This window comes from Danio aesculapii, chromosome 4 (genome assembly GCF_903798145.1).
Source record: "Danio aesculapii chromosome 4, fDanAes4.1, whole genome shotgun sequence".
Classification (NCBI taxonomy): Eukaryota; Metazoa; Chordata; class Actinopteri; order Cypriniformes; family Danionidae; genus Danio; species Danio aesculapii.
Window position 1 is genome coordinate 36134082 of NC_079438.1, and position 26482 is coordinate 36160563.

The 26482-nt window shown below is 37.3% G+C and overlaps 1 protein-coding gene across 1 annotated transcript in view; it reads left to right on the top strand.

Annotated features, from left to right (window-relative positions):
- The window catches only part of magi2a (membrane associated guanylate kinase, WW and PDZ domain containing 2a), a 345845-nt gene that overhangs the window by 220272 nt on the left and 99091 nt on the right, over positions 1-26482 (top strand). Inside the window, exons 6-7 of the mRNA XM_056455551.1 lie at positions 6044-6123; positions 24883-24940. Of these exons, the coding sequence (XP_056311526.1) occupies positions 6044-6123; positions 24883-24940 (138 nt within the window). The remainder of the gene's footprint in view (positions 1-6043; positions 6124-24882; positions 24941-26482) is intronic.

Below are 26482 nucleotides of genomic sequence, written 5' to 3' on the forward strand. Positions count from 1 at the left end.
CCTCTTTATGATGTGCCAAATGTTTTCTATGGGTGAAAGATCTGGACTGCGGGTCTGGCCAATTTAGTACCTGGATCCGTCTTCTAAGCATCCATGATGTTGTAATTGATGCAGTATGTGGTCTGGCATTATCATCTTGGAAAATGCAAGGTCCTCTCTGAAAGAGACGATGTCTGGATGGGCCTCTTCAGATGTGTAAGCTGCCCATGTTACAAGCACTCATGCATACCATCAGAGATGCAGGCTTCTGAACAGCTTGGGTGTAAGTCCTTGACCCTTACACACAGAGGTTGTTCCAGATTCTCTGAATATTTGGATGATATTATGCACTGTAGATGATGATAACTTCAAACAATAGTTGCAAATTTTTTTTTTGCTGAGAAACTCCTTTCTAATATTGCTCCACATTTTTTTGGCACAGCATTGGGAAAATTTGTGATCCTCTGCTTGTCTTGACCTCTAAGAGGCACTGCCACTCGGAGAGGCTCTTTTATATCCAATCATGTTGCAAATTGACCTTATAAGTGGAAAATTGGTCCTCCAGCTGTTCCTTATATGTCCATTTGACTTTTCTAGCCTCTTACAGCTACCTGTCCCAACTTTTTTGAATTCCAAAATGGGTTAATATTTGGCCTAAAATTTTAAAATGTCTACTTTCAGCATTTGATATGTTATCTATATTCTATTGTAAATAAAATGTAAGTTTATGAGCTTTGTAAACTATTGCATTCCTTTTTTATTCACAATTTGAGAGTCCCAACTTTTTTGGAATCAGGTTTGTATGTGTGGTAGACTAATTTTTAACTAGAATCTTTTATATAAATCATGTCAGCCAACACCACAGCAATCCACAACCTGAATTGTCTCTTTTAAATGCTGAAAATCTACTTGACAGCGCTGCGCATTACTGGAAATATGCCCAGTTATAGCGTTTATCATTTGATCTTCATTTCATGAATCACAGCCGTCATGATCTATAACAGATCTTCACAAGCATCTCCATTCAAGACCACATTCTGTTTACTACATTTTGTAATAGTGCCAATGTATATACACTCACCGGCCATTGAGGTACACCCATTCAACTGCGTGTTAATGCAAATATCTTATCAGCCAATTGCATAGCATCAACTCATTGCATTTGAATAAGACTGAGAAAGAATAGCGAAAGAGATCATTCACCCCAAGATGAAAATATCTTCACCTTTTACTTACAATCAAGTGCTTCTTTTGAACACAAAACAAGATATTCTGAAGAATGTTGGGAAAAAACAACCATTGACATCCATAGTAAGAACAAAATGGAAGTCAATGGTTGTTTTTTTCTAACATACTTTAAATTATCTTCCACTGTGTCCAACAGAAGCAAGAAGCTCAACAGGTTTGGAACACGTGGAAGATGAGTACTATAAATGATGACAGAATTTTTATTTTAGGAAGAAAAATAATATTAATGATGACAGAATTTTTAATATTAGGAAGAATAATTATATTCTTAGAAAGAATATTTCTTTAAGGCATTCGGTTGGGATTGTAACATGCTTCTTAATGCCAGAAAGGGTTTACAGTGAATAATCTTTTAAAAAAAAAAAGAGTAAATATCCAAAAGCCATTCTCTGTGGAAAAATGCAGTGTCAGAGGTCAGAAGACAATATTTAGACAGAAAGGCAACAGAAACTCAAGTAACCACTTGATTATTATAGCATTGCATTTATAAATCAGATTTTATTTTGATACTACTTTTTAAATTTACTGTATCGGTTTAATTTTCATTGTGTAAACACATTTGTATTTAGTTTTTATATATTTTGTTATAGTGAAGTTTATTTTTAAACTAATTTCGAGAGGATCACATGCATATGATTGTTCAAGGCAGGTCCCTCATTAGCTAACGCTTGATTCACCAATCAGATGATTCCTAACTCACTTTAAATAACCAGAGTTTCTCATCTCAGTATCTTGAACCGCCCCCTCCCCCCCCATTTCTTAATGAGTGTCACTGTTGCCTCACAGCAAGAATGTCTCCGGTTAAAGTCTCTACCGAGCCAGTTGATATATCTGTGCGGAGTTTACTCGTTCTCCCCGTGCTCATGTGGATTTTCCCCTAGTTCTCCGCTTTCCTCCCACAGTCCGAAAAACACACAAACCAAGTAAATTGAACATACCAAATCGGCATCATAGTCAAGCTCTTAGCAAGCTGTATATTTCCTTAGAGATCTTCTATCCACCATTAGCCAGAAATAAGTCGGGGGATCTATCTGAGCTCAAACTCCAATCTCGCCCTGCTAACGGGAGGGAGCCCAGGGCTTGAGGCTCTTGCCAAACAAGCTTATTACCAATAATCAGCTAAGTGGGAACTCTTGAATTATAGTTTAGCAGAGTTACTAGAACATGACCAGTGTTGACCAGAGCAAAGTTTAGTGTTTGCACAGCTAACATTAACTCTTGTGCAAAATTGGTGGTTTATGAGAACTCTCCATAGGCATAATGAATTTTATACTGCAAAAACGCAGATTGTATGTCTTTACCCCTAAACCCAACCAAATTAAGTTTGTTAAGCTGGGAATGTTAAGTAATGTAATTAAGTATGATTGAATTACAAGGACACATACACCACCATTACAATGTTGTAATTCATAGGCCATACCCATGTCATCATACAAACTTCTGTCCTTGTAAACCACCAAAACCAGCAAACACACACAATTTCGCATATGCTGTCTCATCTTGTACACAAAATGTGTGTGTGTTTAGTTCTCAAACTGTGACTCCACAGCTCTGTTTTTCCACAGGGACAGTAGTTATTTTCTGGTGTATCGAAGCTGTATGTGAGTGACTCCGAATGATGCGAGGACAGTCTGTCACTGCTTCATGCAACACACACACATACAGTTTGCAGTAGCCCACACAGTGTGACTATTGAGGATTTAATGGAGTTGTCAAGCAGCCAATGGCGCCTTGTTTTTCTCGATCTCCCTCACAGACGGAGCGTCTTTAATTCTCAAACTGTAGACACTTCTCCATATGTCTGTTTCTCACCATGAGCACGAGCGCACACACACACACACACAAACGCACTCACTCATACTGGACTAGATTAATCACGACAAAGTGTTTTTTTTTACATGCATTTAGTCACATTTAAACTCCCAAAGCCATTGAACATAAGTTGCGGAAGTGCATCGTGCCAATAGAGCGTCCTTTGATATGTTTTTTTATTAAATACATTTTCTTTTCTGGAAGAGGCAGATGAAACAGCAAGAGTCACTAGGGAGCATGACACACACTAAAAGACAGAGACACGGGGCAGAAGTGTGTGGAGTGTCATAGAAAGCAAGCACATCAAAGGTGCACCATCTTTTCGCCCCTGGCTGCAATTTCTCTGGCCAGTCGCTTGGCATGGAGCCGTCAGTTGAGTCCCATTACAGAGACAGTGGAGCCTACCTTTCTCCCACTGATCACAGAGCTGGTTTCTTTTTTTTCTTCTTTTTTTTTTAGCAGCTTTAGATAAAAAAAATGTGCCTCAGGGAGGAAGACACTAAGCCTCAAAACATACGGAATGTATCTATAGCATGCATGAATGAAAATGCTTCTAGCAAAAATTATTTCTCCATGATTTCTCTCTTTTAATTCTTAATGTTTGTTTCATCTTTGCTTTTGTTTGTATTTTCTTTCCTTTTGTTAAACTTTTTTTATTTTTATTTTTTATTATTATTTTTTTACATGTATTTATTTGATGGATTTATTTATTTATTTATACTTTTTGTTTTGTTTTTACCTTCATTTTTTGTCGTTTTTTTTTTTTTTTAGTTTTTTTTTTATTTATTTATTTTTTTTGCTTTGTGTTTTTTACAGTCATGGCAAAGTTTGTATAATTTTAGCATTAAAATATCTAAAAATGTGTACAATACTTCTATTATTACCCGTATATGCTGGATTCATGCCCTTAAGAAATGTGGATGCAGTAGTGGTAATGTCTAGAATTGAGTGCCACTCATGTTTGCTGTCAGTGTTTGTGGAATCTATTGCTAAAAATAACTTAATGAAGCAAAAATATACAGGTAATTCAAGTGGACAAAGACAATTTTGTGGCAAGATGTGTGATAAAGCAAGGATCAGTATTGACCTTTCCAAAATAGAGATCATGATCAGCTTGTATTTAAAAAAATGGTTACATAGAATGTTAGGTTAACATTAACCAAGAAAAACTAAAACATTTTGAACACTCAGACAGCATTCAGTCATAACTTAATGAAAACCAGGGGCGGATATAACCAATAAACAAAGTAAGCGGCCGCTTAGGGCCCCAGGAAATCTGAGGGCCTCCAAATAAATACCTAGAAGTATAAATTATACCTGTAAAATTTATATAACATCATTTTCTATCATATTTTGTATGATGAGGGTCTGAAAAAAAAAGTTTAATGTTTATTAAGCTTGCGCAATTGTTTCCCTCACCCTCAATCATGGAGGAATTCAGCAGTAAAATTAGGTAACGGTTTAGTTTTAAAAACATAAAAGTTTATATATCATTTTTAGTTGTTCATTGTAAGAAAACAAATAATTTTTTTAATAAGTTTTATAAGATGCATTACATGTTGTTACTATTATTTTGCATTAAGACAAAATGTAGAAAAGGACATATAAGAAAAAAAACCGCTAAATAATTCAATTAAAAATAAATTCAAGAGTTCCCACTTAGATATGCTTGGCGTATAAAGCAGGTTTGGCATGCTGTCCCGGGAGAGAACCCTGAGCTCGGAGATATTTAAGCCAGGGCTCCCGCCCGGTCAATAAGCATATCAGGAGATCCGAGATCAGGTAGGTCTCGAGAGCTCCTCCTTTAGAAAAGGGAGGAAAAGGAGGAGATGGGTTGGAAGGAGGGATTCTTCCAAACGAAGATAGAACAGTAGGGAGAAAATGATCCATTTATAGTAAACTAGGATCACTCTGATTGGATTATTACTGATTACAGATGAGTGGGCAGACGTGCTCAATCATATCACGTGCTCCTCTCGAAATTAGTTTATGAAACTTCACTTAAAGTACAAAACATGTATTCTAGGACTTTTGGGCCTAACGGCTGGAATTCCTTAGGGCCCCCAAATCAACAAACCTGCCTTTGATGAGAGCATAGCAAAAACTTTTTGTTTATCATTTTAACATTTTGTTATCTTGGAATCAAACATGTATTGTAATCTAGCACCCACATTGACATTTGGAGTACTATACAAATCCATACCACTTTTTATGCTGAAAAAAGGAGAAAAACAAATGTTTCCATTGTTATTGCTGGGTAAAAGTGGACATTTTTGGACTGCATACACTTGAGAGCCAACTCAACATAATTGTACCTAATGGATGTAAAGGTAATTACCATAATTGGCTGATTAACAAGATGTTAATAATGTATGAAACACAGAGAAGGGTAGGATCAACATTCTCTCTCTCTCTCACACAGACATTTGCGTCATCAAGTTGCTGTAGTGGCTCTCATTTAGATTGCCGTCATAAGAGGACTATGACTCAACATTTCAGATGCTGTCAAAACTTTATCGAAGGCTAAGATTAATTTTTGAATGCAATTAATTAGCTGTTTATGAGCATGTAAGGCACCAGAATCTGCCAACTACTATTTATTTATTTATTTATTTATTATTGGATTGGTCTCAAACCCAAATTAGAAAAAGAAAAAGAAACACTTTTTGCCTGCTAAACTTTTATTTCCACTCAGGTTAAATGTTCCTCGCTCATAGAGTAAGTCAATCACATCTTCCTCAGCGCGTCTCTCCTCCTCCTCCTCCTCTTTCATGCTGTGCTAATGAGAAGCTTACAGCTAATTAAAAGTATCGATTGCCGTTTTGTTAAGCTAAACTTTTTTCTCACCCTCGTTTAGAGATGAGATCTCCGGAGACTTCCTTTCAGTCTCTCTCGTCTCCTCTGCTTGATGATTTACAGTAGCAGTTTGCAGCACTCTCATCCCTCTCTCTCTTGCTTCTTCTTCATCTCTTTTCCCTTTCTGCTCCATTTCTCTTCTCTCCAGCCACAATACCAAGACAACATCCTGGTTGGACCCCCGGCTCGCAAAGAAAGCAAAGCCCCCTGAAGAATGCAAGGAAAATGGTTAGTGCTTATCTTTCATTTCTGTTTATTATGTTTCGACTCTGTTTGCTTTACTTTTAAACTGGTCCAGAGGCTGTGTTTTAGTGATTTCCACCATAGAAGTCATATTAAGCAAGATGTGGAGGGGAAACGGCTTATTGCTTTTAGAAAGTCTGTTGTGATAAAAGACCAATGTTCCTCAGAGTTCATTAGCTTAACTGCAGGACCTTAATGGCAGCTAAAGAAAGTAACAATCAAATATCCTGTTTTATGATTTGAATGGGACAATCGGGAACTAATGTACAGTAGAGAGTATATCAATATGTTGCTTTCATTCACTTCATACCTAAGTTAAGCGTGACTAATGGTATTGCTCATACTGTAGGTGCAACTGTTTGAAGAGAAATGCGCTATTGGTTTTTAAAGTAGTTGGACAGTTTTCTTTGATAGACGATAAAACGAGTCACACAAAATCATCGAGGAGCAGAAGCAGCAAACACTGTTCAGTAGAGAGCAGTTCAGCTCAACCCTAATCAAATGGTAAGGTCTGGAAGGTTAGCCCGCCAGGAAGTTTAATACTATTGTTGTAGAAACTTGGGGTTACATTTCGTGATGTACTCTGGTGAACTGTCACCTGTCAACCATCTAGAACTAATCACAGTTGCCCTAGCCAACACCCAGAACACAATGAAAAGCATTTAGCAATGTTCTAGACACCAATCTCAAGTTCCAGACAACCACTTATCTACTTTACAATGTAGCAGTCACTCAGACCACACTAGTAAACACTTGAAAATACATTAGTCACCCTTAACACTCATTTAGATTTTGTTTTTTACATTTTAGCATTGAGTAGATATTCTTTCTCAAAGGACTCAAGGGTATTGAGGGTGGAAGAGATTCCTGGTTATTCATTTCTTCCATCTACAATCCGTGCCAGAGCCAGGACTCAATCCTCTGACCTTTGGATCACAAGTCCAACTGTTTTACCTTGGCTGCCTTGAGCCATTGAGTGCACAACTTTGGTACAGAAGTGACAAGCTTTGCTTGAATCAGCATCATTTTAGCACGTGGTTCTCAATTGCTGCAGAATTTAGCTCCAACCCTGATCAAACACTAGACAAGCTAATCAATTGAGTTTGAACAGGGTTGGAGCTAAACTCATGAATTTAGTTCCAACCTGCTCCAAACATTCATTCCTTCATTTATTTTCCTTCAGTTTAGTCCCTTATTTATCAGGGGTCGCCACAGCGGAATGAACCACCAACTATTCCAGCATATGTTTTACACAGCGCATGCCTTTCCAGCCGCAACCCAGTACTGGGAAACACCCATACACTCTCACATTCACACACACTCATACACTATGGCCAATTTTAGTTGATCCAATTCACCTATAGTGCATGTCTTTGGACTGTGGGGGAAACCGGAGCATCTGGAGGAAACCCACATGCACACGGGAAGACCATACGAACTCCACACAGAAATGCCAACTGGCCCAGCCGGGACTCGAACCAGCGACCTTCATGCTGTGAAGTGAAAGTGCTAACCACTGAGCCACCTTGCCACCTCCGCTCTAAACACACTTCCCAAAATGTACCTAGTGAGTCATTGATTAGATATCTCAGGTGTGTTTAATTAGGGTTACACTTAAACTAAGAGGATAGTTGCCATCCTAGAACAAATTTAGAACCACCAAGGTCCACTTTCCTTCAGGGTTTATCTCCAACCTTGATCAAATACACCTCAAGCTGTGGTAACACTAGTCTTTGAGCATACAATTCTGTTAAAAATGTAGTGAACAGAAAAAGAACAGTGTCAATTTTCTTTAGCAAAAAAATACTTCGATTGACATGCACACTTAGTGTAACTTTCTGGTAAAAAGAAAGACCTTGGTTAGCTTGTTCAGGTGTCATTGATTATGGTTAACTAAACTCGTCAGGACTGTTTACACCTTTCACTCATTTCATGCATTTTTGTCTGATTAGATAGCTGTCTGATTGTGAAAAGAACTGGTGAAAATGCCCTCCGAAGTGTGTTTAAGGCTTATGTAAATTTGATCACTTAAACCACTTCAGGAGGTGGTCTGGATTGCATTCCTGATTAAACTGGACAGGTCTAAATGCATCTGGTTGTTGAAAGCACATTTTAAGTGAAAAAGTCAATTTTACTCCTACCAAAATTAATAAATGAATAAATGGGAGAGCATGTTACAAGCTACACACTGTAGTTAGATGCTAATGCAAAAAGGCAACAGCAACACCACATATGGCAGTTTCATTTTAATTGATTTCATTTTCATTCTGACCACTGATTAACCTTTAAGTGATAAAATTAGATGTCAGTGTTACTTTAATATCAAGTATTTGTAATATCAAGCATTTACATTAGAATGGAGAGGAACAATAATATAAAAAATATGGTGATTCGTTCGTTTACAGAGCGACAGTGTTTTATTTTTGGGTGTGTAGGCTGTACACAAATTAATGTAAACCCTTTACAGTTTTAAATGATGTCTTGCATGTATCTGTATGACAAAAATGGATCTTTAATTTAGCCTGTAATTACAATAATCATGGAATAAACAGAATGCATTTGGGCTGGTGTTTTTACTGGCTTAAGTACAAAGCCTCCTGTAGCCTACATATTAAATAAATTGTATGCTGAATAAGATGTAAAGGTTGCGTTATAGCTTACATAATAATAATTAAATAAAATACATGCCTGACACCTTAGTCAATGTAACCTAGTTAAATTTTAGTGTAGCATGGGATTTGAAGATCGGATTTATATCCATATAACAGATTTATGTGGCTAAATGGAAACGTTTTCAAAAATCAGATCCAATCAAAGAAAATGCATAAAGTGACTAGGTATAAATACCTCCTTCAGAAAATTACAGTGAAGGACTAGAGATAAGAACACCTGCTCTCTATAATCCATCTCATAATGTTCTACCAACCCCTACGAACACCTTATACCAGTACCCGCTTCTTCATTTTCAAGTAGTTGCGAATAGGAGGTACAAAAATACACACTTTGTGTGGTAGTCTATACTTTTAAATTGCCAATTTGATTCCTTAAGGGGTTATAATGTACAAAAATGTAAATTTAAGTTACAGTGACAGCTTTTGTACTTTTTTCTAAGAGTTTAGAAGCTGTATGACATCACATTGACAACAACTAAGATCATAGTAACTAATTAGACAACCAAAATACTTTTATAACCACATGCATTGACAATGGCCTACAACACCTTAGCTCTGAAGTGGCAGGTTGTTTGTGTACCAGGTTCACCAAGAACACAGTGTTCTACTAATCATCCAGAACACCCTAGAACTGGCCCTAAATATGCTGAAAGAAACATCTTGGGAAGCACATAACAACATAACAATGCCCTGGCAATTATAAACAACTCTAAAATGTCCTGACAATACTCTAGAGCTAGGGATGCACCGAATTGAAAATTGAAAGCTAAAACCATGTGCAGTCTCCCAGCTTGGTGGGTCTGTTGTTGGAAACCACGTTCTGTCATGAATAATTAAGAAGCAGGGTTTTCTCATAGGCGAGGAAAACTCAGTTTGTGAATAATAATGAGGCACCGATGCATCATCAATCCACTAGCAGTTAAGTACTACATCACAGATTTTGATCCTGCCTCAATAATGATTTTAAACCTGGAAGATGCACTGCCGCCTCACAGCAACAAGGTCGCTAGTTCGAGTCCCAGCTGGGCCGGTTGGCATGAAATTCTGTCAGTCCTGAAGACCTTGATTAACTTGTTCAGTGTTTGATTAGGGTTGGAGCTAAATTCTGCAGTAGTTGAGAACCATGTGCTAGAATGATGCTGATTTAAGCATTTGCTGGAATAGTTGGCGGTTCATTCCGCTGTGGTGACCTCTGAAATAGAGACTAAGCCAAAGGAAAATGAATGAATGAATGATGAAATTAGGATACAAATGCTCAAAATTATCCAGTTTTCCTCACAATTAAAGCTAATAGGTGCTAATGTTGTCTTAATTGATGCTCAACACACATAAATCTGTTAAAATCTCAAAAACAAAAAGTACTTAAGAATTTCTTGAACCTTGAACCTTTCTTGAACCTTCAAACCAGCTCAGGGTCAACAAGAACCAGTTTAAACCAGCGCCATATGTCAAAACTAGCATTTGCTGTTTTTTGGGGTTTTTTTAAGCAGGGACACATAGCGACCACCCAGAACCCTAGCAACCATATTGTAATGCCCTAGCAATCACTTTACCATCAAAGTAGTTAATTTTACACTCCGAAATTGAATCTTTCCTCTACTCACAGTACACCTCATACTCTACTTTGAACTTATAAGTGTGTTTGTGAAATGATCTTGAACAGAAGTCTCTGAAAATGAATGCTGTTAAATGAACCATGCCTTCAAGAGCATTCACCACTGTTGTGGATTTATTCTCCACTAGCGTCCTCCCAGTTCACACAATCCTAAGCTTCATGTTTGTGGTATAATCAAGAGTGCCAGAGCATCAGGGGCTGCTTGTTAGCATGCATGTGCGAAACAGCGCATTTCATATGCAGAGATGTATAGTAACGAAGTAGAACTACTTCACTACTGTACTTAAGTACTAAAAGGCAGTATCTGTACTTTACTGGAGTATTGTTTTTTTCTCCTACTTCCACTTTTACTTAAGTACATATTTTCGATGAGTTTAATACTTTTACTCCGATAGATTTTTTTATGAGCTGCATCGTTACTCGTTACTAGAGGTGTCAAAATGGTCGATATCGGTTCAGTAATAGATCATAACGGGTTATTACGTACTGACGTCATTTATCTCCTATGTGCGGTGTCGCAATACTATGGCGAAGGACGGAGGCGCGAGGGCGAGTGAAGGCGGCACAGCACACGAGCCGCTATTTCACTACTACTGAGAAATGTTGTGAGACTCCATCTCTGCCTCTCTCACTTTGGACATTTGACCCGCTGGCCTGGTAGGCGTGTATGAGGTGCAAGTTTTCTCCACTGTGTCTATTATAGATTACCTGTGATAACCGCGTATTATACATACATAGACTGTAACCGCGGCTGTTCTTCCCGCCATCAGTGAACAACGCTTTCATTTCTAAAGCCGATAGCAGCCCTTTCTGTTGAGAAGGTGAAGACAATAACCAAAGGGGTGTAAGACCTCGCCTGTCAGCGTTTAAAAAGCAGGCGGGAGAATATTAACATTAGTTTATTTGCTATAAATGCTCATGCTGTCTTCTGTGCATGAGTTTTGTTTGATACATTCAGAAAGAGTTTTCTTTGAGCGGGTCAAATTAAAGGTACAGTTCATATATCTTACTGCTGTATTAAAGGACACAATTATATTACGAGTAACCATTTAACTGTCACACCAAGAAAAAAACCAATAGAATTTTTTTATTTATTGCATTTCTTAACTCCTAATGTCGCTAGTTAACACAATCAATACATTTTCCCCCAACACATCCCATAATTTCTAAAATATCAGCCTCTACCAAATGGTTGAGATGTTGGTTTATGGTAAAAGTACCAGAATGAATAAATATACTATAAAAATATGAAGTTTAAGACCAATTTAATTAAAACATAATCAAAATGAAACATTTTTGAATACTAAATCATAGCCATAAGCCATAAAATATTTCAGATTTTCATTTAACACAGTAATATACACGTTTTCTTTTTTTTACAATAAAATCAAAATCAAGTGAATTAGAACGTTCGTTTACAGCATTTACAACCAGTAATTTGTGCTCCGAAAATGGGTTTCAATAGCGTTTTGAGTGGATTATGGACTGTTTTTGTGACACACAACTTTGAAAGGTGTGTGTTAAAGCTGTTATAATCTGTCAGATCTGTGGTTCAAGCGTGAGAGAAAAACAGTATTGTAAGTCATGTTTCTTTTCATTCTGCTTAATGACGTGCCCCCAAAAAAGAGATTTAAAATAAACAAAACAATATGATGTCTTTTGACTGCATTCTTTAATAACTACATTACACAATACTTGTACTTTTACTTTCAGTACTTGAGTAGTAAATTTTGAAATAAACTACTTGCAATACTTAAGTACAAAAAATGTTGAATACTTTAGTACTTCCACTTAAGTATGGTGCTTAAAGAGCACTTTTACTTCTACTCAAGTCACTTTTTGATAGAGTACTTGTACTTTTACTTAAGTCTGGGTCTCTAGTACTTTATACATCTCTGTTCATATGTCAGCGGATTCCCGCAGTTCAAAGGCCTGTCAGCCGGCGTTGTGAAAACACTCATCACTGCGGATTTGCACGGACGCGTGCGTTGCGTAACTCGGCCGCCCTCTTTTGTTTCGAAACCGAAGGGAAGACACGGCTCTGGATGCAAATCAAAGTCGTCTGCTGTTTCTTTAATACTGTCACACTCATGTTCCTAGACTGTTTGTTTGCCTGTGAATATTCACCACAGCATTGAGTTTCACCGTCGTCTCTCCTGTTTACCTGTCATCTCGCCTTTCTCCCTGTGTCGACGTTGCTCTCTGATGGTTACGAATTCCCTGGGTTTGGGAGTGAATGAATAAGCACAACTAACATGTCTTTCTGTGTCTGTCGCTCGCGTTTCATTGCATTTCATCATTTCTGAAGCCGTCACTGTCAGCGAGCTCTCCGAAAAAAAATATAACGCACTCACCGAGAACAGGTGGAGATATGATTACAGAAACAGATGCATGGATGGATTGATGGATGGATGCGGCTTTACCAGTTGACAGCTGTGTCATCGCAGGAATTATTTTTGTTTTCTCAGTGATATCTTACAAATGAGCTAAATTAATGAACAAAATGTACAGTGTCGCATAACAACACATGGCGGTGTGATTTTCACTGAGATGTTTATTTATGCAAGTTGCATGAGGTGGCAATTTGGTGCCATTGTGCGTTCTTGGAAAAACGAAAGGCCTACTGTTTTTTTTTTTTCTGTAGCTATAACAATTGAGCTTGGATTTGAAATAGAATATTGTGGTTCAGAAACGTCCCTTGATACAGCAGCAGCATTTCTTTAGGAGATATTGCGTTCATTTTTGTGCATTTTCTCTTGAGTAATTAGTTTAGCTGCCATCAGAAGCTGTTTTATCCCTGGTAAATGCTCGCAGTCACATAATTCTGTTCGTTTGAAGGAACGTTGGGTTTTGGGCAATCCTTCTTTCTCTCCAAAAATTGGAATGCCAAAAGTTACCGAGGGTGTTTCTAATGCCTGAATAAAGCCGTATGCTCCCATTCATCTCAGTGGCAGTTGTTCGTCTGAAATATGCAAGATGTTGGCATTATTGCTTCACAGGCACTTCTAGAGACCAATTTTTCACTTGCTGCAAAGGCTATGTTCATCTTTTTTTAAGAGTCAAGCATTTAGGTTTCAGTGGTAAAAATCCTCTTCTTTGTCTTAGTATAGTCAAAAAAAATTATGCTACCTTTTTATTTAGATACCTATTTATCAATTTAGGTACTACTGTTACAAATGATAATAATAATTATAAAATAATTATTCTTTATAAAATTATAACTATTATTATTATTATTATTATTATTATTATTATTATTATTATTATTATTATTATTATTATATGTTGTTTTGGTACAAATAATAAATAAGAAATAACGAAGAAAAAACAATCACACTTTTTAGAGACATCCAAAATTTTGTACCTGGTAATCCAGCAACTAAAATATAATTATAGTGATTTTCATTGTATTGTGGTTGTATCTGTGTACCCACTATCAGCAGGTCATTCTTTCTTTTTTGCGTATTTATTTAAGTCTACTAGTAATCTGGATATCAGGGTATCTGTGGGGTATTAAAAAGTGTTAAAATGTTTTAATCTCAAAAGCTAAATTTTTTACTGAAATGTTGTAGGTCCTAAATTTTTTAACAGGTCTTAATTTTTCTTTGTTCATGTATAGCTATCCAATCTTGCCATTAAGACCCATACAATCACCAACAATTCATCTCAATAAAACTTTTATTTAAAAATAGCATTTAATTACTTTCCTTATGCTGCGTTCACACCAGATGCTGAAAAAGTGTCAAGCGCAAGTGATTTACATGTTAAGTCAATGCAAAGATGCGAATAGACATCCTGCGGCGCAATATGCGGGAATGAGGCGGCGTGAATGATGCAATTCCTGCAAAATCTGAACTTAAGCAGACATTCGCACCGCGTTAACCAATCAGTAGCTTTCTCTTGTAGGGGTGTGATTATGACATTTAGCACTTGTTGTTGGTGTCTTGGGGGAAAATCCTCCTGCCAACACCGGACTACAGTTGATCAAACGGGGCTCGGCTCAGTCTGAAGCACCGCTGAAAGCCTCCATCATCCAGGTTTAGTTTCTGGTGGAGTTTATGAACTCAAAGAGCTGTGGAATGGAACCTCTGAATGGATCTAGTGGACTCAGACACTGCTCCAAACGAATCGATGCTGTTTTTCAGCCTCATAAAGCACATAAACGCAGCTATTCTCTCAATAAAATACATGTTAGCCATTTAGCAATGAGGCTAGAGTCACCGGGCAGACAGAAGCCCTGCCCATGAAGCGAATCTGTATCTATTTTGAAGTGAATTTGACGCACGAATGAAGCAGATTTGAAGCGCGAATGAAGCGAGTAAACTCAAAATGTTCACGCATCTATTTATGCACAAATACTGCAATTTATCCGCGCATACCGCGTCTGGTGTAAACACAACAGTACATTAACATTTGCTTAAAAGTACTCCATGTATTTACTGCTGAGAATACTTACCTGACCTAATTTTTATTATTAAATTTATTATTATTATTGTAGACTGAAGTGGTTGACAGCTGTGTTATGTTCTATTGTTGGTAAGGGTAATAGGGTTTGTGATTGGATATATTTGAAAATTGCTAAAAAAAAATATTTAAACAAAATTATTATTATTGTGTTATTAAAGGTATTAATTTGTAATAATTTATTGATAGGGCAAGTGAAATTTTTTTTCTAACTGGGATATTTGAAAAAATAATCCTTAGCATTCAGCACTGCATAAGTCTAAAATTGTATTCATAATGGTCTTAAAAATATCTTTAAAAGTCTTAAATTTAACTTGCTGAAACCTGCAGAAACCCTGGGATATACATTTTGTCACCTACTCTTTTAAGTAAGGACATTTGCTAACGTAAGAGGGAACAATAGTTCTTGTTGAAGGTTCTCAACAACTAAGTTTGTGTCAGAGGAAGACATTTGTGGCATTAGGGTGCTATTTTGGAAGAGAACCTGACAGACAGCTCAAGATGACGATGCAGACTTAAGTGTTTGTTTTTATAATAGCACACACACACGCACGCACGCACGCACGCACACACACACACACACACTCCATCCCTCAATGATCTTTCAGTGAGCCAGAGTAGAAAGAGTAAAATAGACTTTCATCCCTGTCACGTTTAAAAGCATTCAGCAGGCCACCATCTCTCCTCCCATCCTCCCTCGTCCTTCATTCTGCTGTCAGCTCTTTATTTCTGCATCAGTAATTAGTAATCTAGCAGCATAATCAACACCTCCAAAGCCGAGGAGGTCGAGTCATCTGTAAACTTTTCACTTTATGTTACATGTGAGTTTTGTGACAGGTGAACTAATGGACTTTTCATCGCAAGTGACAGTAAATATATATTTTTTATGTTACACAATATTTCCATTTTAATTAAATTATGTATTATTTAGTTCTTTCTAGAAGGTTGGATAGCTTTTGTTTTTCTTTTTGAAAGGCCCATCATATTAAAGGTTAAAAAGGGTTTGATAGTTAATAAAAGAATTTACCACCATATATGAGACTGTAAACTGGGAAGATCTGAAAGTGTTTTGTACTTTTGATCAGTGTTTTTTAAAATATGTGATTTAGTTTTATTTATTTATTTATTTTGTACTGTCTTTGTAGATTTTTAACTTATTTTGATCTCCACTGATTGTTGTTTATATTTGTTATGATGAGTGATGCTAAAACTAGGGATGTCCAGATCCGATCACGTGATCGAAAATCAGGGCCGATCACGCAGTTTCAGACTCAATCGGAATATATATATATATATATATTCTCATTATTTTTTAACACAGCGGAATGAATCGGCAACTTTTCCAGCATATGTTTTATGCAGCGGATGCCTTTCCAGTTGCAACCCAGTACTGGAAAACCCCCATACACTCTCACATTCATACACACACACTCATACATAACAGCCAATTTTGTTTTCCCAGTTCACCTATAGCACGTCCATGGACTGTGGCAGAAACCCAGAGGAAACCGAGTGACTCAGTAGGTAGTGCTGTCACCTCACAGCAAGAAGGCCGATGGTTCGAGCCTCGGCTGGGTCAGTTGGCATTTCTGTGTGGAGTTTGCGTATTCTCCCTTCGTTTGAGTGGGTGTGTTCCGGGTGCTCCGGTTTCCCCCACATTCCAAAGACATGCGGTACAGGTGAATTGGTTAGGCTAAATTGTCCATAGTGTATGTATGTGTGTGAATGAGTGTGTATGGGTTTCCCAGTGATGGGTTGCGGCTGGAAGGGCATCCGCTGCATAAAACAAATGCTGGATAAGTTGGTGGTTCATTCCGCTGTGGCGACCACAGATTAATAAAGGGACTAAGCCGAAAAGAAAATGAATGAATGCAATAGTTGACTAATTTTCCATGGTTGACTGTCTTGGTGAAAAAACAACTCATCTTTTTGACCAGCAAGGCTCACACGATCACAAATACACTTTATGTTTTAGTGGCCTTGGCCAAATTACTGACACTATAACTACGTTTCGAAGCATGAATGAAATGTTTTGGCCGAATAACTACATTTTGCAGACAAGCAATGAAGTTGTGAAGTTCCAGCAAACCATTTTGAGATTTGCACTCACAGTTTAGAGAATGTTAAGACTATTTTTTAAAAATGTGCCAAAGCAATTGAGGAAAACTGTTTAAAAATGTGTTGAAAAAATCATTAACTGTACAGAATCGCTTAATATCTATCATGTATAACAACATTTTTTTTAAGATTAATAATAATCATGATAATGGATTCGAATTTCATTTTAAATAACCTATTGGTTATTTAAAATGTTTTACGGATTTTTTTGTGACACTTTAAATAATTAGCTAATTATTTTTTTTATCTCAGTGAAAATGACGAAGTCACACAATGGTTTTCTTCTTTAAAATGTGTATCCTTTTTGTTCTTGTCAAGAAAATGTACAACTGCAATCATTAAAAAATCATAGCCTATCAGTTTTTGTATTACTAATAATTGAAATTTATTCACCAAAGCCCTTATGTTTGGCATTTAATTTTGGATCGTGCCTATAAACACAGATTCACCAAACCTGTGAAGCTTTAGCTCATACTGTTTCTTTTGTTTCCTTCCTCTCCTTTCTCCTCATCACCACCCCCCTCATTTTCGTAAAGGTCAAAGCTTTTAACAAAAAGAAACTGCTGCCTGTTTTTACTGCAAAGGGCAGAGAGAGTTTTAAATAGCAAGATTATTTAAATATTGTGCAAACAAAATGCAAATATTGAAGAAGGTAATTAGCCGGAGCTCACCATTCTCAAGGGGTATGTGGGTTGGGTTACTCTATATTTGGAGGACATGGGATTAGTCCAAACTCTCTTAATGTTATTTAAATCTCAGTTTTGAACACATCGCTCACTTGTTGTCAGAATGAGTGATTTTTCTTGCTTTTCTACTGCATAGTTTATATAAAAGTCCTCGTTTGAACCTACAAACTAAAACTTTTAGGGATGTCTTTTACGGCAGTGTCCTAATTTGTTAGATTTATAAATTTCACCGTAATTTTACTGCATTGAGTTTAGTTCTATAGGGGTTGGACAATAAGTTTGAAAGACTGACCAGTTTAGTGTTGGAGGTTTCATTGCTAAATTTGACCAGCCTGGTGGCCATTCTTCATTGATTGCACAATCCACCCATAAGAGTAGAATATGAAGGTTTAATTAGCAGAGTAATAGCACAGTTTTGCCCAAAATATTGCAATGCACACATCATTATAGGTGACATATCAGTTTAAAAGAGGACAAACTGTTGTGCGTGTCTCGCTGGCGCATCTGTGACCAAGACAGCAAGTCTTTGTGATTTATCAAGAGCCAAGGTATGCTGGGTAATGTCAGCATATCACCAAGAAGGACAAACCACATCCAACAGGAGTTACCGTGGATGCAAGACGAAGCTGTCTGAGAGTGGAGATGGCCCAAACAATCGTACATGCCTAGAGTGAATGGGGTGGATCAGTGTTGGTTTGGGCTCCAATATGATGGCATCGCCTAGACCCAATACTTGTGCTAGATGGGCATGTCACTGCCAAGGACAACAGAACCATTCTGAAGGACCATTTGCCCCCAATGTTTCAAGCATTGTATCCTGAAGGCAGTGCCATGTATCAGGATGATAATGCACCAATAGACACAGTAAGACTGGTGACAGAGTGGTTTGGGGAACACAAAATGAACATCTCCCATGGCCTGCACAGTCACCAGAACTAAGTATTATTAAACCATTTTAAAAAGGTTTTAAAGGAGAGAGTCAGAAAACGTTTTTTCTCCACCAGCATCACGAAGTGACCTGGCAACTATCCTGCAATACTTTCTTCCAGTAAGTTAATGTACTTCTAATTGAAATGGAATTTTGTATTTTTGAAATGGCATTCTTTTTCCAATCATTCCCTCATAGCAAGGTGATGGTAGAGTTTAAAGAGATAATACTGTACACAAACAAAAGAAAAATGTACCCACTATCAAGTGGTTCCCAATCTTTACGAGTTTCTTTTTTCACACAAAAGAAGGTATTTTAGAGAAAGCTGAAAGCCCATAACCATTGACTTCCATAGTAGGAAAAACAGAAACAAATGAAAGTCAATGGTTACAGGTTTCCAGATTTCTTTAAAATACCTTCCAAGAATTTGTATTCGTCATCGTCTGTTTGCATGTATAGCATGACCAAGAATTAACTGCACTTGAAATTAAACCGTAAGGAAGATCACCTGTATGTTGAAATGTGACATTCTGGAGGGAACGTCAGACGGCATAGTGTGGGGGCATATTAATGATATATGTGTCACAAGTCTGGTGTGTTTGTGTTGTGTTCATGTAGTTGTTGTGTCATGTGATGTCCCATGTGTTTGTTCCATGTGCTTCTGTTTACATCATGTGTTTCCTTTGTTCTGTTTTGCCGCCGTTTGTTAACGTTCAGTAGTTCCATCTGTGTCTCTCCCCTGTTTGTATTCAGTTTAATCATGTCTTGTCTATTTATACCCTATGTGTCATTAGTTCTTTGTCCAGTATTGTATTGTCACGGTGTTTGATGCTTCAGTTCCTGTTATAGATGCTTTTTGTAAATAAATATGTGTTTTTTGTTAACTTCTGTGCATTTGTGAGTGAGCCAACTTGTGATAGTATGCCATTAGTCAAACTATTTACTATAATGTGTAAAACGTAAAAGGGATTTTCTAAAAGCAACTCATGTAAACATCGTAATCATAATGTTGTCTTGTTCATAATAAGGTAAATAATTAGATAACTGATTACAGTAGATAGATTTTTTTCCATTAAAGGAGAAGGGAAGGAAAGGAATGAGGTGAAGAAGGAAGAAAAAAAAGGTGAAAGAAATGTGGCAAATAAAATTTAATTTAAAGAAATCTGGATTTGATAATGCAGTGAAATGTATCTCATCATAAACACATTTTCACAATGAAATTAATATCTCTTGTTCAAATACAACATCTGCGTTAATTATTTTCTTTGTTCTCTATTTCCACTTGGGGATGCCCATCCAGAGGCCTCTTGTCATCATGCAGTGCCACTTGATCAGTTCTAAGACCTGTGAAAAGATGATGGCAACCATCTGAGGACCTCGAGGACAACACATACAATTAATACACTTTATTTGAACATTTATAGACATCACCTTTTTTGTGAGGACACTATATAACTGCAGGTTAACTATGATGATAGACACAACTCCATAACTTTTCTGAATTTGATTTTAATGCTATAAAATGCATCGTTTGTAATGCAGCATTGAAGCAATATTTATTGTGAAAAGCGCTATACAAATAAACCTGAATGTCCGTGCAAATTTTCCCACTAATGCCGAGAACTGATCTGAGAGCAGCAGAATGTATGTGCTGTCTGGTAGGCTTGTCAAACTAACAGTATGAAGTCTGGTCCACTTATCAGCTTTCTCTGACCAATCAGTGCCCACTTGGACAGGGAGAGACAGCCTGACTAGCATGCAGTTTTGAGGAGTAACTGAAGGTTGCGTTGTTGCCAACTAAAATATATTTTTCTTTATGACTGCAGTTCAGGCTATTTTAGAAAGTATTTCTATCTGGTGTGGTATTTACACCAGAACGAACTGGAGAAATGATCAAATATGCTGTTTCCTTTCTTTTCTTTTTTTAATTTGATTTAATGCTGTTTATTAAACAGCATGTTTACGATAAGGCTAGGTTGTTAAAATGAACTATTCTTAACTATATTTCTCAAGAAGAACTAGTAATGAAAAATACAGTACATCCAGAGCATTTATTACTCTTACTTCCTGTTAATCCCAACATTTAGTAATAAAAAATTTATTTGCTATTATTATTTAATGGCCCTGTGCCAAACCATTCACATTATTTGTTTGTGTTTAATGGCAGAAGAATTAAACATGCATTAAATTAAATTAAAAATTAGTATCTAATGATATCAAACTACTTCTGTATACTGCTGTCGAAAGAAAAAGAGCAGTAACTACACATTTGGTCAAAATTTAGTTAAGGCCTAAATTGGGCTTTGAAACAGTTAATCTGTCCACAGAATATTTGGCTAACTTGTGTAAAACAAAAAAGGACATCTCAATTTTACAGTAGTTCAAGCCACTGTAAATGCGATGATCACTTGTTCTAATTTACTCATGGCGTGTTTTTCACATCATGCGCTTGAGCAAAATATTTATTATATTTATTATTTTACTCTGCATGATGGAAATTAGCCTTGATACTGCATTTAATATACTTAAATACTTAAATTCCCAGCATTAGTATTTGCATAGTTGCTGTACTTTGCCTTTGTATGTCAGTATAGTATTTTATGTAGTCATAAAGATACTTACGTAGCTTTTTAAGTTACTTAGCAAAACTTAGTAGTCTTTGAAAACCTAAAGACTACTTAAAAAATGGATATTCAGTGCATGAATTTGTTCTAGCAAAAGGATTTCCCTATTTAATGTAAAGTTATGGTTTTTCACAGTGTACTGTAGCTTGACAGTAGTTGAGCTGCTTTAAATTAGAACTGACTTGACATGCTACAGTTTTACCAGTTTCCCTATTGGAGCCAAGTTTGAGTCTTTCCCTGTGGTCCATTCCAATCCCATTTCACTTTTTTTCCTCCAGTAGTTCCCAACCTGTCAACTTTCTCTCTACTCTCCTGTCAAAAACACAAAAAGGATACTCTCCAGCACTGCAGACATGTAAAGTGACCAGCCAAACCGCCACTGACTAGTTCCTCAAGAAATAACAATGCAGTAGCCAGTAAAAATGAAGTTTCCAGAGGGACTGGTAAACACCTGTGAACCTGACTCCCATAAATTGCATAATGCCATCTGCTCAGCTTAGAGTTTGCCAGATTTGCTGCACCATTGGTGGCAAGTGTTCATGGGTCAGTAGAATACCATTAATAGTGCTTACAAAATTGGGTCATTTTCTGTTCTCATTTTCTGGTTGGTTGCTATGGTGTCGCTTTGTAGTTGCTAAAGCGTTCTGCATGGTTTCAATGGAGCCGTAAGATAAATGCTTATCTATTGTAGGTGTTCAAGTCCAAGTCTTTAGGATATTTTTGGGTTTGTTATCCTGAAGTATTATTAGCCAGCTACAGTATGACCTCAATTGCATCATTTATCATCGTTCAGCTATTCTGTGTTTCCCAGAAAATAGTTTAGATGAACAATAGCAAACAGTATCACTAACATACAGATGTATATTCGAGCTGTAGTTAAAAGCAGAATTTCTGGTTACTATGAAATGTAGTCTTACTGTAGGGTGTATTTGTATTAACAGGGCTTTCAGTGATCAGCCAGAAGCCCTTCACTTGAGGTACAAATTCTATTGAATGAATAAACAGTCTACAAGTGAGAAGAAAGTTTTATTAAAGTGGATAGCAATTACAATTTCTCTTCTGTTTTTGGTGTGTTTTCTCACAATATGTCCTATAAAGTCCACATCTTAGGTCAATAAGCAAATTAAGTGGTCTTTTGTTGCTGTTTGAACAAATTCCAAAGTTTTGGTGATAAATAAGAAAAAGATCTACCACTACTTTTTTGTTTGACCAATTTTTTGTTAAATTATCAACTGGTAATGTGTAAGGGGCTTGCTCAGATACTGGGTAGCTAAACCATTCACAGCTTTGTCAGTAATCTGTAATGATTAAAAAATGGGTACAATGTTTAATAGGGAAACCAATACAATGTAGACAGAACCACAGTCTCACAATCTTAGACCTTGTTCCAACCAACAGTGTTCAAATGATCACAAATTTCAAACACTTTCAGGAAAAAAGTTGTCAGTTTGGGTGCTTTTCCACTGTTTTGAGTACCACCTCAGGTGAGGTTCCAAGCGAGCCAAATAATTACCAAAATGTGACGTAACTATCAGCGTCATTGGATTATAGCACAAGACACCAAACCCACACCAACCACTGCTGTATTTATTCTCCACTAAACAATTTTTATACTACCTCAATTAGTATAAAAAGTAGTCAAAACAACTGAAATGTCAGCTCGGGGTTAGTAGAAGAGGTCCAGACGTCTTCTCATTGGTAGCCAAGGAGCGAATGGGATGAACCTAAATGAAAGAGTCTTCAGGTAGGCATGGCAGTAAAGGCACTGCAGTAATCTTAAAGCAGTAATTTTACCCACTTTAAGAGGTACTAAACTGCAGTGGGATTGCACCAAGCTGGGCAAAACCAAACCAAAGCAAGCTGAACTGTAAATGTTTATAGTAAAGGTGCAAACTGAAACATGCATATGGTGTCTGGATATGGCTTGGGTCTCTCCTTCATTGTAAATCAGTGGGATTTTATTACAGCAGAAGTGTCTATTCCTCCTACTTGAAGTTCACTGTCCAGTATATTTTTGCTCTAATCATCTCCAACCTGCTTGCCTCTTTCTATGAAGATCTTGATAAGCTGGTTCAGATTGGAGGATATTAATTAGAGATGTGGCCAAACTCTGCAGGACAGTGGCCCTCCAGGAACATTGGACAGCCCTGACCTAGAATACCAAAATCATAAGACAGAGATGTCCAGCTCTGCTTCTGGAGGCCCATTGCCCTGCATAATTTAACTCCTACCATAATTAAACCCACATGAAGCAGTTAATCAAGCTCTTATAGGCTTACTAGTAATGTCAAGACAGGGTGATGAGACAAATTAAAGCTAAGCTCTGTAGCACCATGACCCTCCAGGGCAGAGTTTGGACACCCCTGTCATAAGATCACTTAGTAAACAAACTCATCTGTCCTCAAAAAGTGACATGATTTGACATTTTTGTGATTATTTTTTTTACAGCATCTGCTTAATATTTGTGGTTAGGGTTTGTTCACCTCCCCCTGCGAATGTTCATCCTAAAGATTGATCCGTGCGCTCAGTTGTCTTCACAAGTGGATTTTTATTTTAATAAGATGACTAGCAGCTCATAGCACAGCAGTAGAGTAATACCCAACAGCGCTTTGATCAGTGCGTGAGTGTGTGTGTGTGTGTGTGTATGTGTGCTAGCCAGATTGAGAACATCACACAGTTTCTGTCACTTGCAATTTACAAAGTTGTGTGTGATGTACACACAGAGTCTGGTATTTCACCCTTCTCAAAGCTGCTGAATGTATAATTTTGGCCTGTGTGTGTGTGTGCTTGTAATTGCGCCGTGTTTCCTTGTCGCTTTCGTCTAGAAGCCCAGCGGGTGTCCATGCTATATGGAGCATGTGTATTCAAGCGTGTATGCATATCCTATAAGTATATTTTAGTCTGGATATTAATAATAAAGTAAGACACAGCCTTTGTGACTAATGAATTGTGATTTTTTTATTCTATTATTATATATGGTGTGACACAATATATGATCTATCTGTCTGTTCAGTTGTCAGTCTTAATTAGCATATCTCATTGCAAATATGGGGTTGTGTGAACAGTACTTTTAGAGAACAATACTACTCTTTTTTTAACTATCACACTGATTTTGCTCCATAATTATTAACATGTCTGAAAATCAAACCATTATTTTTAAAGGCAGGAATGTCACAGCATAATGGAGCTCAGCACAAAGTGCAAGGACAAAGACAAAGCCTGCAATTTTCAGAAACGTGTTTGGAAAAAGAAGATACACAGCACAATATTTTAATTTCAATAAAAGCAACATTTTTTATTCCGTATAAGCCATTAAAATGTCATGGTGATGAATGGGGGTCTGCAAATTGGATGATATTGTAAAAGACTGTGAAAAACGATTAGGAATAAAATGAATCCTTTATTTTAAAAGTTGTTCTGCATTTGCACGCTGAATCTATCAAATAATAATGTGAACTTCAGTATTCACTTAATTACATCAGTAAGTCGCAGGGATAGACAAACCCTACAAATGGCTTCATTTGCAGATAACGAACCAATACATACAGTACTGTAGTAATAAAACGGCATACTCTATAACTGCAAGATTTAATAAAACATTTAATGGTTATAATGCTATATATGTTTTGTTTTTCAGAGCTTCCTTATGGCTGGGAGAAAATTGATGACCCTATTTATGGAACCTACTATGTTGAGTAAGTTCAAGCGCTCATGTTAGCAGCTTAATGGCATTTAATGGATCCCTATGTGTTCTCACAGCTTTGTATTAATTGCATATATTGCAGCTCCACCATGCCCAGGCTGAAAAACAGCTGCTTCGTTGTTTCCTAATTCAGTGTGTTTGCGTGTGTGTGCCATCATTTTTCTTGCTTAATGCACAGTCTGGGGTGAGCTGGGACTATTTATAGTATGGTTTTGCTTGGCTACTCTTCCTCCCAGGACAGAGAAGAACAGCCAGCCTCGAGCCAATAATGCAGCTGTAGTATCCTGTGGAAACACAACCGCACATCACAAATGCAGCACTGCATCCGTGCCTGCTGTCCTCAGATGAGATTATGGCACTTCATATCACTGAATTGTAATCATATACTGTAGTAACAGTCTTTTCTGTCAGGCTGCCTGCATTGTGATGGGGCTGTGTTTGTCACTGTAATGACTTCTTATATTTATTATCATCGATGTTTTAGAACTTCCCCCATAGTATGCTTGTCTGTCCAACTGTCATTCTATCAATCTGTCTGTCAGTTCGTCCTGTTTGTCTGTCTGTATGTCTGTAAATTCATCTGCCTTTCTTTCCATTCATCCTTTTGTTTGTCTCTTGGTCAAGTTGTCCATTGATGCATCTATCTTTCTGTTCATTTATTCATTCATTTTCGGCTTAGCCCCATATATTAATCAGGGGTCGCCACAGCGGAATGAACCCCCAACTTATCCAGCACATTTTTACGCAGCGCATGCCCTTCCAGCTGCAACCCAACACTGGGAAACACCCATACACACTCCTTTACACACATACACAATTTAGCTTATTCACATATAGCTGTGGGGGGAAACTGGAGCACGGGGAGATCATGCAAACTCCACACAGAAATGTCAACAGACCCAGCTGGGGCTCGAACCAGCGACCTTCTTGCTGTGAGACGATCGTGCTACCTATTGCGCCACCATGTCCATCATATCCTTCTATCAGTCTGTCTGTAAATTCGTCCTCCTTTAGTAATTCTGTCAATCTGTCTGTATGTCCATCTTTCGGTCCATTTGTTCATCTCTATGTCTGTTAATTCATCTGACTTTCTGTCCAATGATCTTTTTGATTGTCTGTTGGCTGGTTTGTCCATTAATCTAGCTGTCTGTCTGTCTGTCTGTCAGTATGCCAGTCCATCCGTCATTCAATCATTGTGTTTGTCTATTGGTATATTTTTCCATTTATGTGTCTCTCTCTCACTCTGTTCATTCATCTGTCTGTCGGTTTTGCTGGTCTGTCTATCTGCAGTCTATTTCTCCATCTGTCTGTCTGTCAGTATATTTCTTCTGTCTGTTTCTCCGTGTGTAATAGAGTTTCTGTCTGTCTGTCAATCCATGTGTCTGTCTTTCTGTTCATTTGTCCTTCTGTCACGTTTGTTTATCTATCCTTTTTACTCTCAATCTTAAAGACTCCCGATTACTCGCAGGATGTTTTTTGGCTCATGCAAATTTTCAGCTTGAGTGGAATTTTTGGAACTTGCATAGTAGGTGTG